At 39.7% G+C, this 15,953-nt stretch overlaps 1 protein-coding gene across 1 annotated transcript in view; it reads left to right on the top strand.

The window, feature by feature from the left end:
* The window catches only part of kiaa1549la (KIAA1549-like a), a 120,947-nt gene that overhangs the window by 48,503 nt on the left and 56,491 nt on the right, over window positions 1-15,953 (top strand). Inside the window, exons 4-8 of the mRNA XM_080861594.1 lie at window positions 1,896-2,711; window positions 3,334-3,449; window positions 7,012-7,234; window positions 10,253-10,386; window positions 11,283-11,451. Coding sequence (XP_080717720.1) covers window positions 1,896-2,711; window positions 3,334-3,449; window positions 7,012-7,234; window positions 10,253-10,386; window positions 11,283-11,451 — 1,458 coding nt within the window. The remainder of the gene's footprint in view (window positions 1-1,895; window positions 2,712-3,333; window positions 3,450-7,011; window positions 7,235-10,252; window positions 10,387-11,282; window positions 11,452-15,953) is intronic.

Here is a 15,953-nt window from a genome sequence, read left to right as displayed (position 1 = left end):
AGGCAGGAAGCATGCTATTTATACTAGCATAACAAAGCTGTTTGACCCTCTGACTCCGGCCAAACTTTAAACTAGCATAAAATAGGATCACACTGTTACCCACCCACCAACATTTAGCTACTGGAGCTAAACGTGTGTGGAGCTGTGTGTGTGACTTGCAAATTGTCTCAGCAGTTTCTCACCTTTCTGAATAGCAAGACTCCTCTGAGGATTATGTGCCACTGAACGATCATGCACAACAATGTAGTATTGTATTTGGCATCCCGTGAAAAGTAATCATAAAGAGACTGCTTTAATGTGATCACCTGATTGCAGGGACTGTGGAATTTAATTGCTCCCCCTAATTGAATAATGGCATGCATTAACTCTGCTTACGTCATTGCACAAAGGCCTATTGTGGCAATAATAAGTGAATAGCAAACAGTCAGCTAATTTTGCTCAGCTTTTGTTTTTTTTAAGCCTACAGCACACTTTCACACAGCGAAATCGGCTTTGATGTCATCTTTTATGAATCGTCATTCTTAACTACTTTCATCAAATTGTAATTTTCAGCATTGCTATCATCACAGCCACTTAGGCGCATCATCTTCATCATCCCATCATCGCCCTCACTATTTTGTCAGCATCCTTCATGTCCTGTCCCATTTCATCACCTTCATATCTCCCCTGCTTCCTGTCATGCCATCATTATCTATAGCGCTGACATCAGCAAGGTAAATCCTTCACATATATTTTAGCTTCTGATCAACGAGTGAGCAGAAAGCTAATATCCTGTTGCTCAGAGTTTTGTGTCACATAACAAGCACAATATTTGAAGTCGTCAGGTGTTGATAAGAATGAATCCGCAGCTTGGTCTGAAAAGGTTCATTGATCGCCTGGCTCTTGTTTACTTTAGCTTCCTCTACACTCATCAATATGCGTCTCGCATCAGTATGTAGATGGATTAAACAAACCCCTTTCATTTAAATGCCTCTCTGGTTCACATTTTATAATTGGATTTCTATTTCCCATTCAAAATTGAAACTATCATGCAGTCCATCTAAGTGCTTTCAATTGGACAAAAACCTCATCTTTTTCATTCATGACAAAAGTGAAAACTGAGTCTTGCTGGTTTGCTGTTATCAGGCAACTGGTTCCTTTGCATCACTTTATTTAGATTTAAATACCCCTATGGCAGTGCTTTAATGAGGATTTAAGAGACATTGCTCTAAACTTGGTTGCTCAGGGGTCTTTGCATATATGCATATAGGTGTGGTATGAGTAGGTTAAAACTGTGTTTACACTTTTTAAGAGTCAAATATTACAGATTAAGGTCAAAGACAAGTGTAGCTGCATTAGTGTTTGCTATCAGCCTGTAGTCTCTTATGTTATATATTGCATACGCTGTATGTAGGTCAGCAGATGATATAAAATACCAAAAATAGCACCAATACTTTCAAGTGTCTTATCTTTCTGCAGTTCATGTTTGACCTAATATAAGATGTATGGTTCATTCAGGACCACTATAATCAACAGATGAGCGATACTTCTGTATGCAGCACACTGGCATTGTTTATGGACCTCTCCATCCTTTGCTGTGCACACATGGGAAAACTGTAGTGGGGGTGGGAAAAAGCAAGACCCCCAAACAGAACAAAGCAGGCATCACTGACGTCAGACACAGCATTCATTTAAGTTAGAAATACTGTGAAAGGAAGTGCTGAAGTGGTGGGTCACAAAGTGGCTTGCAGATCTGTAGCAATTGTTGCAGCTTGAATTGTGTACCCTGTTTGAGATGAACTAGCTGAACTAATGCTGTGCTCCATTTAAATCCGAAAAAAGGCTGAGTAGTTTTTATATTCAGAGTCTCTGGAAATCCTTTATTATGACTGATTTTCATGTTTTCTGCCCTACAGAGGACTCAGTGAGCAGCCTGCCGGCCTGGGATCTCCCTACAGTTCCCGAATCACTCCTGTCCACAGTGGGTGACCATGATGTCACACTTCCTGCCAATGTCACCAGCCCTTTCTCCACCCACCAGTGGAACACCACTGCACCTGTGCGCACCAGAAACGCCTCACGGCGTCCGACCACCACAACAACCACCACCACCATAAAGATGCCTCTGTCTCCCACTACCAGCTCAACTTTACCATTCCCCACAACTGCAAGAGCACAAACACCACCAGAATCCAGCACGGCTACACACATCACAAGCCAGGACACTGTGACCAATGACAGTCTTCAGCTGACAACAGTAACTACAACAACACCCTTAACGACCACTCTTACTGTGACCACCGATGATATGATGAATCAGGCAGCAACCACTGGGAACAATGCAACGTTATCGCCAAATACCAGTGCTGCAACCACTACGCAGCAAACAACAAGCATCAGACTTACCACAACAACTCAACCTGCAACCACTACAACAACCACACCTGCCCCGACTACTGCTTCTACTACTACTCTTCCCCCGACTACTACCACCAGCACCAGCACCACCACCACAACTACTACCACTACCACCCCTGAGCCCACTACTACTACCACCATGGCTACCACGACTACTACAGCTCCCACTACTACTACTTCTACCACAACAACAACAAAGGCGCCTGCTACCACTGTGTTCATCCAGACTACTCCATCTCCTCCTCCATCTAGTACCAGTGCAGAGGAAAGTCCTCTGCCATGCAACATTACTGAAAAGTTTTGGGTTAGAACAGGTAAGAAACCAAAACATCACCGGTAAGCGATAATGAGATAATGATGGATTTCTTAACATTTATAGAAACTGTGTGAAAGATGAGGAAGAATAAGTAAAGCTAGTAAGATGAATGGCTAGGACATCAGAGAGCTCTCATAAAAATAATCTAGGTACTGCATGTCCTTTAAATTACATAAAGTACACTCAGTGTTAAGTACAGGCAGACTTTACCATCTTATCTTCCAGAAAAAATAATGAAGTAATAATGAATGCACACAAAATGCCGTATTTGAGAGTCAGGCAGAAAGTGCCTATTATGTGGCCAACATGTCAGTAGAGGTGCACAAATTAATTAAAACTTGGATAAAAGTAAGTACAGCCTTTCCCCATTAACAAATATAAAAAGCCACACATCACACATTAGTGAGCATTTGATTGCACATAGCAGCGATGCTGTGGTTTTTTTTTAAAGCTTTTAATAGTACTTGAGCTTGTTCATGATATATAAGTAAGTATACTTTAAGTTTACAGCAGAAGCAGTGCTGATAGATTTATTAAAGCATAAAAATTATGTAAATGTGCACATATGAAGACATAGTGCACGGTGATTGAGAACTAATTACATTTTTTCATCTTCACAGTGTTATCTATTGAGCTGCGCAGGAACCGCTTAGACCTCATACTGAAACATCACCTCTCCAAAGGTCTGAGTCATGCCTTGCAGAGAGCCCTGAATGACTCCACTGTTTATGCACAGGTCAGTGTTTCTTCATCATCGTCTTCTTCTTTTTCTATAAGCTCCGCTCACTGGTTTTTCATGTATGACATGTCTGAGGGTAGCAACACGGTGGGGAGGTATGTGGAAGGAGTGAGAAATTGGTTCAAGGTGGGGTGGGATTACATCAGGGATCTGTTCCAAGCCCCCTCTTGTCTGCAGTGGTAATGGACAGGTTGATAGAGGAGGACAGAGAGCTCTATAATGTTTGCAGATGACATTATGATCTGCAGTGAAAGTAGGAATCAGGTGGCAGAGGAAGAGGAGTGAAAGTCATTAGAAGCAAGACAGAATACATGTGTGTGAATGAGAAGAAGATGGATGTTACAATGAATATATGAAGTGAAGAAGAGAGTGGAGGCAGGGCGGAGTCGATGAAGATGAGTGTCAGCAGTGATAAAGATAGCAGAAGAGTGAAGGAGAAGCTTGACAAGATGCTGGTGATACATGCTATGATGTATGCTTCGGAGACTGTGGCATGAACTAAAAGACAGGAGTTCAAACTGGAGATGAGATCGTTTGGAGGTGTGCAGAGGAGAGAAAGTGGATATTCTGGGCAAAGGATGTTGAAAGGGTGTCCTGCCAGACACGAGAAGAGAAAGAGCACAGACAAAATTAATGGATGTAGTGAAGGATAAGGTGAGATGGAGGGGGATGATCTGCCGTGGTGTTTCCTAAAGGGACTCTGAAAAGAACCAACTGTGTGCTTTCAGCCCCCTCCTAAAAGCTCAAACTCCCTTGAAGTTTAGTTCAGCTTCATTCAAGGTGACCGAAGAGGCTGCGCTTTTTTTTCTTTTTGCCATTACTGTAACCACAGACATCTGTTTGTGTAATAAGGGTCTAAAAGAAAAGGTCAATAATGGCAAGGCATTTGTTAAATTATTACTGGTAAAGATCAAAAACATAATAAAAATCATAAAAACAATGATGTTGGGTTACTTCCTGTAATCCCTGGTTCTCTGATAGCAAAGTAAAGGGTTTCACTGTGGGAATCGTCGTGGTGTGGCCAACTACGGAAGCTCCAATGACATCATGTCTCTCTATGACGAACCTGTGCTCAGAGCTCCGCCCCCTCATACTAACACAGCTGACCAGCCCATAACTACCAAAGACTGTACATAAAAGATGGACATATCTAGCGTTGTTTTCTGGACATTTTGAAGCATCAAACATCTTTTTTTGGAGCCAGTAGTGATCAGAGGGTGCTAAGCTAGCAGCTAACACTAGTATGCTCAACTAATAATTTGTATTTCGAGCAATTCACAATAATTAATTATTGCTAATTAGATCAGAAAGATCAGACCACAGCAGCAATGGATAAGTGGCTAGAAGACATATGTCAGAAGCAAATAAAATGGCTATTAAGGCTAATACAAGTTTTTTGCATACACATTATTAATCTTCTAGTGCATTTAATACTGCAGAAGAAATTTTGTAGATCTATAAATTATATTTAAAAGGACCACGCCGCAATGCTGCAGTCAAATCTTTTTGTTGTGTTTCTGTTTTGCCATGATTTTTGCTCTTCATGTGTGCTCAGATATTCTATATGTGAGTGTGTCATCAGTTTACAATACTTTTCATCACATGCTCCTCCTCATTCACTTCATAAGGATTCACATAAAGGGTGCTAGAGAGGTGACTAATGCAGACTGTGGTTGAGTCTGAATTGTTATGACCTGCTGAATATCGAGGCAGTTTACTCAGAGGTTATTACGCACCCTTGTACTGTCTCTCTCTCTCACATGCGCTACAATGTAAAACAAATTAAGAATGAGCTATTACGTTTTTTTCATTCACATAATTTTCCCATTCTGCTGTTTTTTTTCTGTATCATGTCTCTGTTCTGACTTTTGTTTCCTTTGCATATTTCTCAGTGTTTACATTTCTCATATTGCTCCCTTTCTCCGTCTCCCTCCAATCTGATTGTTCCCTGGGTTTAAGTCGATTGATTTTCTGCCAACCTGTCTGTCTCACTTGTCTGTTTGTACGCCTGTTGGGCCTGCCCGGCTCTGTCTGTCCACCTGCCTCCCTTCATCTTGCTGTCTGTCTGTCTTCATCTTTTTTTTTTTCTTTCTATTTTTATCCAGTTGTTTGTGAGCTCACGCTGGAGTGACTCAGTATCTCAAAGCTGCAGTCCACTTTCATCTAACCCTCCTGCAACACATACACACAACCTCAATCTCCTGAGTTTTCATCCTATCCATCAGATAACGTAAGCTATTATTTGGCAGTCAGGATCAGTCCTTTGACAATAGCAACAACAAGAGGAAGGAAACAGATCTTTAAAAGCAGTGATACGCAGGCGAAACATTGCTTCAGCGTGGGCAGGGATTGTCAAACAGCATGAAATTAACTTGCAGGTTACATTTAATATGTTGTGTCATTGAACCATGTCTTTTAACATAATTGCTTTTTCAGCTACTGTACTGGAATCTCCATAAATGAGTCATTAATAGTTTGTGTGCTTCTTTAGTAAATAGGTGGGCAAAACAAAGAATACAAGCTAACAAGCTGACAGTTACAGAGTGCTTATGGTTAGAAGATTGCGTCACAGGATCGAGTTGACTTTCACTTGTTTTCCTTGTAGCCAGGAAACCAGCCGTAACACCGGAGGACATGAGGACAACCAGTCTGTTCCTGCAACCGCACATAATATCTGCAAGAAATACTTTGACTTTCCCACTCTTCTTCATTTTAGCCCTTAAAATGAGAGCTTCAAAAGCTCTTTTTTGTTTTCTAATGATATGCAAAACCCAAAGGTAGGGTGCTGGAATAAAGGAATGTGTCGCTGAGAACGAGAACTTAAAACAGAAAAGGGCTTAAACAAAGATGGCAGGTAGCTATAGTTTGAAAAACTGTGTGAACTTTCTTTCGTTTCTGTTTGCATGGAAAGTAGAGGGGATAAGAGTAGGAGAGAAGGTTAATGAGATACAGTTTCACTAAGAAGGATGTGTTATTTTTGAGAAATGGACTAGCCGGGGAAGCCAGGGAAGAGAGGAGAGGAAAAAGAAGGATGGAGAAAGAGGAAGACGCCATAGTAACACAAGCTACAGCAGCTCAGTGTGGTTGAAGGTAGAGGAAAGTGGGCGGTGTATAGTTCCAGAAATACAAGCCTTGACTCACCGCCGATTGTTGTCTGTGTGTGTTTTTCCGGGACACGGTTCATCAGATTCATGACTGGTGAGGGCTCAAGCTATAAAATTCCCTTGAGTCAGATTTGACTTAAAAAAAAATGCCAGGATTATAAGTATTCATAGTCTGATACATTTATATTTGAAGCCCATCGCTTGAGAACAACATGTATCAGACAAAGATGCTTGGTGTACAGTGTAGTTTTCTAAGCTCGTGTCACCTGGTAGAGTTGATTTCTGCTCTGATATGGTTTCTGCAGTTCTTTGCAGTGTGTATGCTTTAAAATGAGCACACAAATCCACTAGGTAAACAATGCTTTAAAGACAGTCTGCCTTGAAATACAGATATAAATGTAGTTTTAAAAAACAAACTCCAACCTGTATTGTTCTCCTCTGCATCTCTGTCACAGGTGGAACACGATGACTGCAGCCCCCACAACGTGACGCTGGGATACTACGTGACCAACGGGAAAACTGTCTACATTTCCGCCATGGTTGTCAGAGCCCTGAATGTTTACGGTTTTGACAAGCTGCTGTCGGACATCAGGCAGCACACGCCATTGGTTAAGGCTGTTCTGGTTCCCGTGGCAACCTGGGTGCCTGCTCCAAATATTCACCTGCAGCTGAAAACAGGTGATGAAAGCAAACAAAAAAATGAGATATGATGGAGCAGTTTTACTCAAGCGGCTCTCACAGCACCAGCTTGATTAGGATCTGGCGATGGAGGTGGAGTATGAGAGGATAGCAGAAGTTAAAGATGTATAGAGAAAGGGAGGGAGAGAGAACGCAGGGAGGAGGACACAGAGGAAGAGTAGAGCTGAGTCAAAATTAGAAACTTTTGATTACATGTCTGCTCTCCTTTACTCTTCTCTGACACCCTAAATCCCATACAAACTTCCACGACTGCAGAGCAAAGGCAAATTGCTCCATTCATTTAGACAGCCTGGTAAGCCTCTTAAAAAAACACATTTCAGCATGCCCACCCAGACACACATCGAAACCTCATGGGAGCAAAAGTAGGACAATGAATGCAATTATTGAATTGTTAGTTAAAATATACATGCACAGATTAGATTTCCTTAAAAAATAAGTATTGTACTTTTTAAATCTGTAGAATTTGGTACTTTTGTATTGGTATCACTAATTATATTATTAATTTCAGTTCAGTTGTATTTATATAGCAGCACTGCATAACAGCAGGCACCTTTAGCCACTTTATGTTGTAAAGTTAAGACCCTCCACAGTCAGATGATTTCTTATTAGCAAGCATATGGCAAAAGTGGTGAAGAAGAACTCTCAGTGCATCGTGGAAAGTATCCCAGCAACCCGAGGATAATTAAGGGACTGTACAGGGTCACTGAATCCAGCCTAACTATAAGCTTTGTAGCTTCATTTTATAAGCAGAAGGAGTGTCTGTCTCCCGAATCCAAACTGGGAGCTGGTTCCACTGGAAACCCCAAGAATCACAAGTAAGAGAGCAAAGTGCTCTATTGGGATGACGTGATATTATGAGGTCTTTAAGAAATGATGGGCCCCGATCATCAAGAAGCATTTTAAATTCAGCTCTGGTTTTATGGAACTAATGAAGAGAAGCTAATAAGAGAGAGATTTATTTCTCCCAAGAAAAGAAGGAAAGACAATTTACTGTCTATAATTAATCCTTTTCTTAAACTTGCATTCATGAAAAAGAAACATATTGATAACGGGGAGGATAAGAATAATGATCACCTCTGAAATTCTCTTCATTTCGCTGAGGTAATATTGTTTCACGGGCTGAAGATGGTAGTTGTTAATGGGCAGAGAAGGCATTTTTCCATGTAAAATAGTGGTTTAATCCATCCCCCTGCCGTAGAAACTAAAAAATACCAATCATGTTATTGCAGTTTTTTCCTAAGCTTTGTGTACAGTGATACATATCTCTGTACATTTTATACAAATCTCTGTGCATTTTTATCTGTGCATACATTTTTTGGTATGTATGCGACATCTTTTTGTTCCTTTCTAATTAATAAAATTATTTGCAAAAATGTGCAAAAATCTTTGGAAACAAGCTCCCACTATGGTTTTGCTTTAAAAATGTTTTTAGTGTTAATTACAACTTTGACTGCTGTTTATCTAATGTACACTTTTGCATTAGCAACTAATTAGATGTAAAACATTTTCTCAGCAGTCTCATCAGACACACAGTTTCAATTAAAGCTACTTGTTCTGTATTTCATGACTGTAAATGGGCAAACTGGCCCGCTTTGTAAGAATTATTCATTTAAGATATGATTTCTTTTGTATGCAAAGATGAGTGTGTTTATGAAAACCATTACGACTATTCAGTGTATTTAGTGTATGTTCATGAACCCTACATAGTGGCTTTAAGCGACTGAGAACATCTATTTTTTGGCTTTCACGTTTTCTGTAAAAACAACTACAGCTCTCTGCCAATTCCCACACTTTAGCACTTGTAGTGATGTTTGCTGTGTTTGTTGTATCTACTCCTGGATGTGAAGTAGGCACTTGAAGCAGAAATTAAAACCCATTTCTGTGTTGTACAGCTTTAATCCATAAATGTATAGTATATGCCAATTTAGCAGCCACAGATCCATTTACATAAGATTACCAACTGGGTCAGCAGTGTTTGCGCCTGCACAGTGTTGCAGGCTAAGACACCAGTGAATGATGTAGTGTCTTTTTTTTTTTTTTTTTTTTGAGAGATGTAGCCCGCACTCATAAGCATCACGGCATTTGAATTTAGGTCAGAATATTTTTCCACCTCTCCTATCCCAGTCGCTACAGAGCTTTTTTTTTAAAAACAGCAAAGAAAGACAAGAGTGCAAGGCGAGAACAGAGGGCGACAACATTAATAACATCTGCTGTAATCTGATAGACTCAATATTGCTTACCCTGTGCCTCCTCGGTGCAGGACTGTGTGACGCTAACATAGAAATACTATTTTCAGTTGTTCTAATTCTAGATAGTGATGATAATCCTCTTTCTGTGTCTCACTGCTTAGGTTTATTGATCACACCGACATTTATATAGGGCACTAATGCCTAAACCACAGCCCCAGATACAGATTCTAGATGCAGCGTGATGAAGTGGATTGCTGAAGAGTTTTTAAATAATTTCTCTTTCCATGATTCTTGTGGTGCAGTAATTCAATTTGTAGCTACAACATTGCCATGACAACAGATTAAACTCTAAATGAAAGTCTGTTATCTGAAGAGCCAGATTTTGGAGCTGGTACCTGAATACGTAGGTTTCTGCTAAAGAAATCACCAGAGAATGGCATTAGAGGCACTGGACACAAGGTTGCCACCCATAAATCAGTTATAATAAATATGAATGTGTCTGACTTTCAAACTAAAGAGTTTTTGTTCAATAATTGGTTTATTTTATCCTTTTAATGACGAGAGCAAAATGAAATACACTTGATTGATAGAGGAGAAAAAAAGCTATCTGCACTGGAAGAGGCTCCCAGGCTCCCGGGCCATTTCTCTGTCTCATCCTGCTGAGCTAACTGCCCATAAAGTGAAAAATTTTAAAGCATCTTACCACCGGTTCATGAAAAAAAAAAAAAGGGAACATTGTCAAACTTTGTAGGTTTTTAAAACTGCAGTCTATAAATAATGTTGTTGTTTTTTATGGTTTGTTTTCCAGTATTGAGGTTTGTTGGCCCGACAGACAACATCTACTCCTGCAGTTTTGTTCAGATGTTGGAGCAGAGGCTGGAGAACGCCTTTGATGAAGCTCAGGACAAAGTGCTGGAGACCTACAACACACTCACTGTTGAGGTGCTGCGTGGGGCGTTTTTTATTAGAAAAAACAGACGGACAAATAAGCAGTATTTGCATGCTGCATGCTGAGAAGGTTTACATGAATAATAAAGTCAAATTCTCGTCACTTACCAGAAAACAAGCTTTCTTGATTGTATCCACTCTATAACTAGTCAGAATACCTTATTTCAGGCGTGTGTTTCTTGTGTTTTCTGTGGTAATTGCCTGGTATAAAAGGTCAGACAGTTTTGCAGCAGTTTAAAAAAATAAAGAAGAAAATAGCTGTTTTGTTAAACAACTGGAGACACAATCAAAGCTCATTTGTGTGCAATGCTGTTTTATTTTTATTTTTTGAAGCTCTTCTTTCCTCTTTCTTATTTCCTGTCTCTTTCTCTCCATCTGTCAATGTACCCTCATGAATGCAGGATATACTGCACATGCACACACCATCACAATCAGAAGTAGGTCTCAGCATGAAGAGACAGATATATAGGCTCCATTCATAATTTATCCTCTGAAATATTAACACTCATGGAGGAATGTGATGGGAATCCCTCGTACCTTGTATTGCCATCCACTCGTTTACGGTGACTCATTCACATAAGGTTCACAGCACCACCTAGGTCTTATTATATTGTGCTCACTCAAAGTGTAATACTGTGTCTGAAGCTCTGGTATGCATTCTTTATGTGGATTTTTGACATTTGGCATGATACGCTTAGATATTTCAGCAGAAATATTTGAATTATACATGCAGCCGTAGCTGGCTGTTTGTGTGCCCGCTATAAAGTATTGAAGTCATTCTAATATGACAAATATTAGAATGACTATGGGGCACATAGTGTACCATATTTGACAGGCGGATTCAAATAAAAATAATAAAATGTATTTTGTGCTTGTGTGTTTATCCTCAGATCCAGAGTGTCTCCCAGGAGCCTGACTCCCCCTCAGTCACTCTGGTGTATGTGGTGAAAAATCAGGATTCAATACTTAACGGGACAATTTCCAGCAGTCTTCTCAACCAGCTCACTGCTGAGCTGGTGGGGTACTTTCTGTTCTACCCACCGCTGGTCATCGCTGAGCGTAAGTGCATCCATAATACACTCAATACACTTTTATCCATTTAGTTATTTTTTGCACTTACAGCTAAAGTGCTGTACATACATACTGTACATTGACACACAGTAATCGATTATTCATTGTAAGATAGCCATACAGATGCTTTTGGTTTTATTTTCCCCCATTTATGTTTATTGAAAGTTTTAGGTTTATGGCACCCAGAACAAATAGTAATGAAATTTAATTAGTGCATCTGCCATGTTGATTAGCAGAAACAGATTTTGTGAGCATTAAAGCATGCTTTACATCACTTCCAGTGTGGTTTGCTGCAGGTAGGAATCCCATTTTTGAGCAACCGCATTAACAGTTTATGGTACCCATAGACTGTATATAAAAGATGGTTGTAGCCACTGTAATGATCACCACAGGTGAAGTTAAACTTTGTGGCTGATCTGCACTACAAAAAAGCCATACATGTATTCAGATAATCCTTTAAAAATGCTCCAAAAGTCAGAGCCCGTTCTCACTCCCAAGGCGTAATGTAGTGACGACCTGTCAAGTCCAGAGGCCTTCCTGAGGAATGTGAAAGGTGACCTTCAGCGTTCTTTATGCTACGTGCCGGGTTATGGATGAAATCCAGTAGAATGATGCTCCCACGGTAATACACGTTCCAGCCATGTATTCCAGCCCTAACCCTTACCTTATCCCTAACCTTACCCAGCACTTTAATGACGTTAGATAGTGTTTTTCAAAGCGATTTAAGTAAAACAAATGTACATGTGTAGATTCATTCCAAACAGTTCTCATGTTTCCTCATTTTTCCGATCTCGTGATATATGGACGTGTTGGGTGCCCGGAAGCGTAATATACAGACGATTTGTCACCTAGTGTAAAATGTTACGCTTTGGGAGTGAGAATGTGTTGGAAGCCACCAACAGCACAATGTCGAGAGGTCTTTTAGAATCACTCCAGTTAGTGAAGGTGATGCTGATTGGCGCCATCGACCAATGAAATCAGTTACGCCACTCAAAGTTGTTATGAAGGGTTAAACTCTCTATTGTAGCATATCAGGCTAGAAACATGATGTTAATGGTGTTAGTTTTGCATTTAACAAGCAAATTGACTCACTTTTGGAGCCTCAAGTGGCCATTGGAGGAATTGCAGTTTTTAGTATTTCATTATTAATCACTGAGATTGTTACTTTGTGCAGCACACAAAGACTTCAACAGTCTAATTCAGAATAAATGATGTATAACCAGTAAATTAGAGTTCAGTTAGGGTGCTCAGTACTCATTCACTAGATCTACCTTCAAGCCATCTTAGAGTCGCGGCTGGATGATTATGATGCATTTCTAATCTTTTATAAAGGGCTGCAAGGGGAAATTAAAATGAGAAATTCATCATCGGGTGAGGCATGTTGCTCTGACAATTTAGAAAATATTAAGAAATATTACATTCACACTTTGCAATGTTTAGTTAAATGTCGCAGCAACACTTTAGCTGTATATGTCAATGCACTGTACCAGAGCTTATTATAACACTATCAAAATCAACCTCATCCACAGCTGCCATTGTCGGAGACTTAGGAGTGACATTTCAGAGTTTGGCCCGATTTGGCAAGATTGCTTTTGACATTATACTGACTTGACGTTATATTGCCCTAATGGGTGTGGTTTTTGTTGATGTTGTTGTTGTTGTTGTTTTTTTGTTTTTTTTAGCTCATTCTGACAAATCAGAAGGAGCCTCCTCTGCGTTGTCAGGGATAGTTTATAGCTGAAAAGGTGACTTTGTAGTTTTTGTTTTGCTGGTATCTTCATCACCTACTGAGAAGAACTTCAAATAAATAAATACGTTACATTTTTTATTTACCTTGCTCTGTTCCACTTTAATCAATATATCACCCCGAGGTAAATTTGAGGTAGGTTTGAACATGTTGTATATCTGCCTCAAAGATCCGAAACCAAGAAAATATCAGGGAATGTTTTTATTTATTTATTTTTTATGACTTGCTAGAGTGTTACACTCATTCTGGCAAGGCTGGAATGAAAACACAACAAGAACAGAGATGGTTCCCACATCCATGTGTATTTTTTGTCAGGTTTTAAGCAGCAGGAAGGGAACATGGGTGCAGAACATGACTTAGACAAAGGTTGGAGGCAGAGTGGAGGACTGCCTGTGTCGGATATCAGTATTGACTCAAGACGATCGAACACATGCAGAGCAGAAAGAGGCGTCAGAAGATGATGCTCTTGTTTGTTTTCTTCCCATAAAGCAGTTGTGAGTTTCTTCACGCTAATTCCTTTAGTCTTTACATAACCATTGTTCTTTTACTTAATCTGTGCTGCTTTGTGCTGCTGGCCTGAAACTGACATGGCATATGTAGGGTACCTTCGTGAACACTGACTACTGAGAACCAGTGAGTTCACTGCAGGGCGTTGCATGTTTCGTGACATAACAAATGTCTGACCTGCTTCTCTAAGGGGGAATTAAGGATTGGGTAACACTGATAAGAGGCATTTTCTAAAATATCATGGCTGATGCAGTTATTCCATTCTCATTATCAGAACATCCGATTCTGCTGTTTAATCAAACCTGCTGGGGTTTCATTTTTCCTTTAGCATCTGGTGTTGTGACGCGTGTCCTGCAGCAAAAATGAGACGAGTGAATGAAAGCATGGATAGGAGCAGTAGAAATGTAACTAACTACTTTAATGCAGTAGAGTTTTAATGTTATTTATTTATTCCATAACTATTCCTATGTCATGCTATATTTGATGCTTTTTTTACTTATTATTTTGCAGTTAAATTAACTAAAAACTCTCATTATTTGTTATGGTTTTTATGGTTGCTATAATGTGACATTAGCAGCATTCTGCATAAACAGTAAGATTATTTTAGGTACTCCTACAAAATGCAAGGTGCTACTCATTTTTTCCCCCCACATGCTTCAAAGAGCTCTCACCTAAGGCTTTCCTTGCAATATTTATATTTTTTCTAATTCAAGAAGAGTGATGGTCTTTTATCACATATATGTTAATAGAAAGAGGTCAAACTGTTTAGTTAGAGAGAAGAATAAAACAAACACCCAAAACAATGTTTGCATAGGACTCTGTGAAAGTGCATCCACGCTGCTTACATAGGAATTAAGAGGGTAAGTAGCAGACAGGTTCTGCTAATGAAATGCGCTTGATTAACTGATCATGAGCAAATGTGCCCACCTCTATAAAAGTGCAGGTTTTGGCAGCTTGCTCATCTGGAGCATTCAGGTCTGTTTTAATGCCAAGGAGGAAAAACATCAGCAATAATCTGGGAAGGCTTATAAAGTAATTTCAAAACAATTTGAAGTTGAGTGAGAAAGATTATTCACAAGTGGGAAACATTTAGGGCTGTTGTCAATCTTCGTTTGATGATTTGGGCTTGTTTTGCAGCCACACAATCTGGGAATCTTGCAGTTATTGAGCTGATGATGAACTCCTCTGTATACCAAAGTGTTCAATGTGAAGCCATCTGGCTGACAGCTAAAGCTAAGGAAAAAATGGGTCATTCAGCAGAACAAAAATCTCAGGAACAGCAGCAGATATACAACAGAGTGTGTGTGAAAAAGAAAAGAATCAAGGTGCTGCAGTGGCCCAGCCAAAGCCCAGACTTCAGCCTGAATGAAAGGCTGGCCCTAAGAGAGGCGTGCATAAACTAATGCCTGCAGGACTTTAATGAAGTGAAGCAACATTGGAAGGAGTGGGCCAAAAGAAATGTGATGGACTGATAAAGTCATATAGGAAATAATTATTTCAGCTTGTCATTATTATTAATAATTGAATTTAATTGAATTTAAATGTATTTAAATGTATTTTATTTGTATTTATGTATTTATATATTTAGCTACAAATACCTGAAGGTAGGTAGACTACAGGAAGGTGCTAACAAGTTAAAGAAATGATTAAGTTACCTGACTATATCAAGCATTACCTTGACAAAGGCCACTTTAGGGTACTATAGAGTAATTTGTGTTCTCTACTCAAATGAATAACCTGCAGTCACCTCTGTCACTTCAAGTGTTTCATTCAGTTAAAAAAAAAAACCCAAAAAACAGTGCAACTCCTGAAGATCTTTACGGTAAACATTAATTATTGCAGTAGCTGACGCAGACTCTACAAACATATGTAAATGACCATAGACCCCAAAGATGAGCCACAGGAGCTCTGTTTGTATTCCGGTCTTGTCTCTACTGCCATCTGTGAGATTTTGAAAGGGCAAACAGCTGTACAGCTCCGATCATCTCGATCGTGCCATCGGCAGTCTGTTGACCACGTCCCCCGAATGAGCTAATTTTAGCCCGGTGAGATTAGATTAGTATCTATTTGTGCATGCTCTCAACACCCAAAGGGCTCAAACATCACACTTCACCTAGTCACATGCAAACCCACTTGGCATCACCACGGAAACAGTGTCTGTTCTCTTAAAAGCAGCATGTTTTTCTAGGGAAACAGTGAGCGAATGGTTTTGTATATAATAATCTAAAAACATAAT

This window comes from Rhamphochromis sp. 'chilingali', assembly GCF_963969265.1.
Source record: "Rhamphochromis sp. 'chilingali' genome assembly, chromosome: 2".
In the NCBI taxonomy this organism is placed as follows: Eukaryota; Metazoa; Chordata; class Actinopteri; order Cichliformes; family Cichlidae; genus Rhamphochromis; species Rhamphochromis sp. 'chilingali'.
The sequence above is the reverse complement of the archived record's forward strand: the minus strand, read 5'-3'. Positions and strand labels throughout refer to the sequence as shown.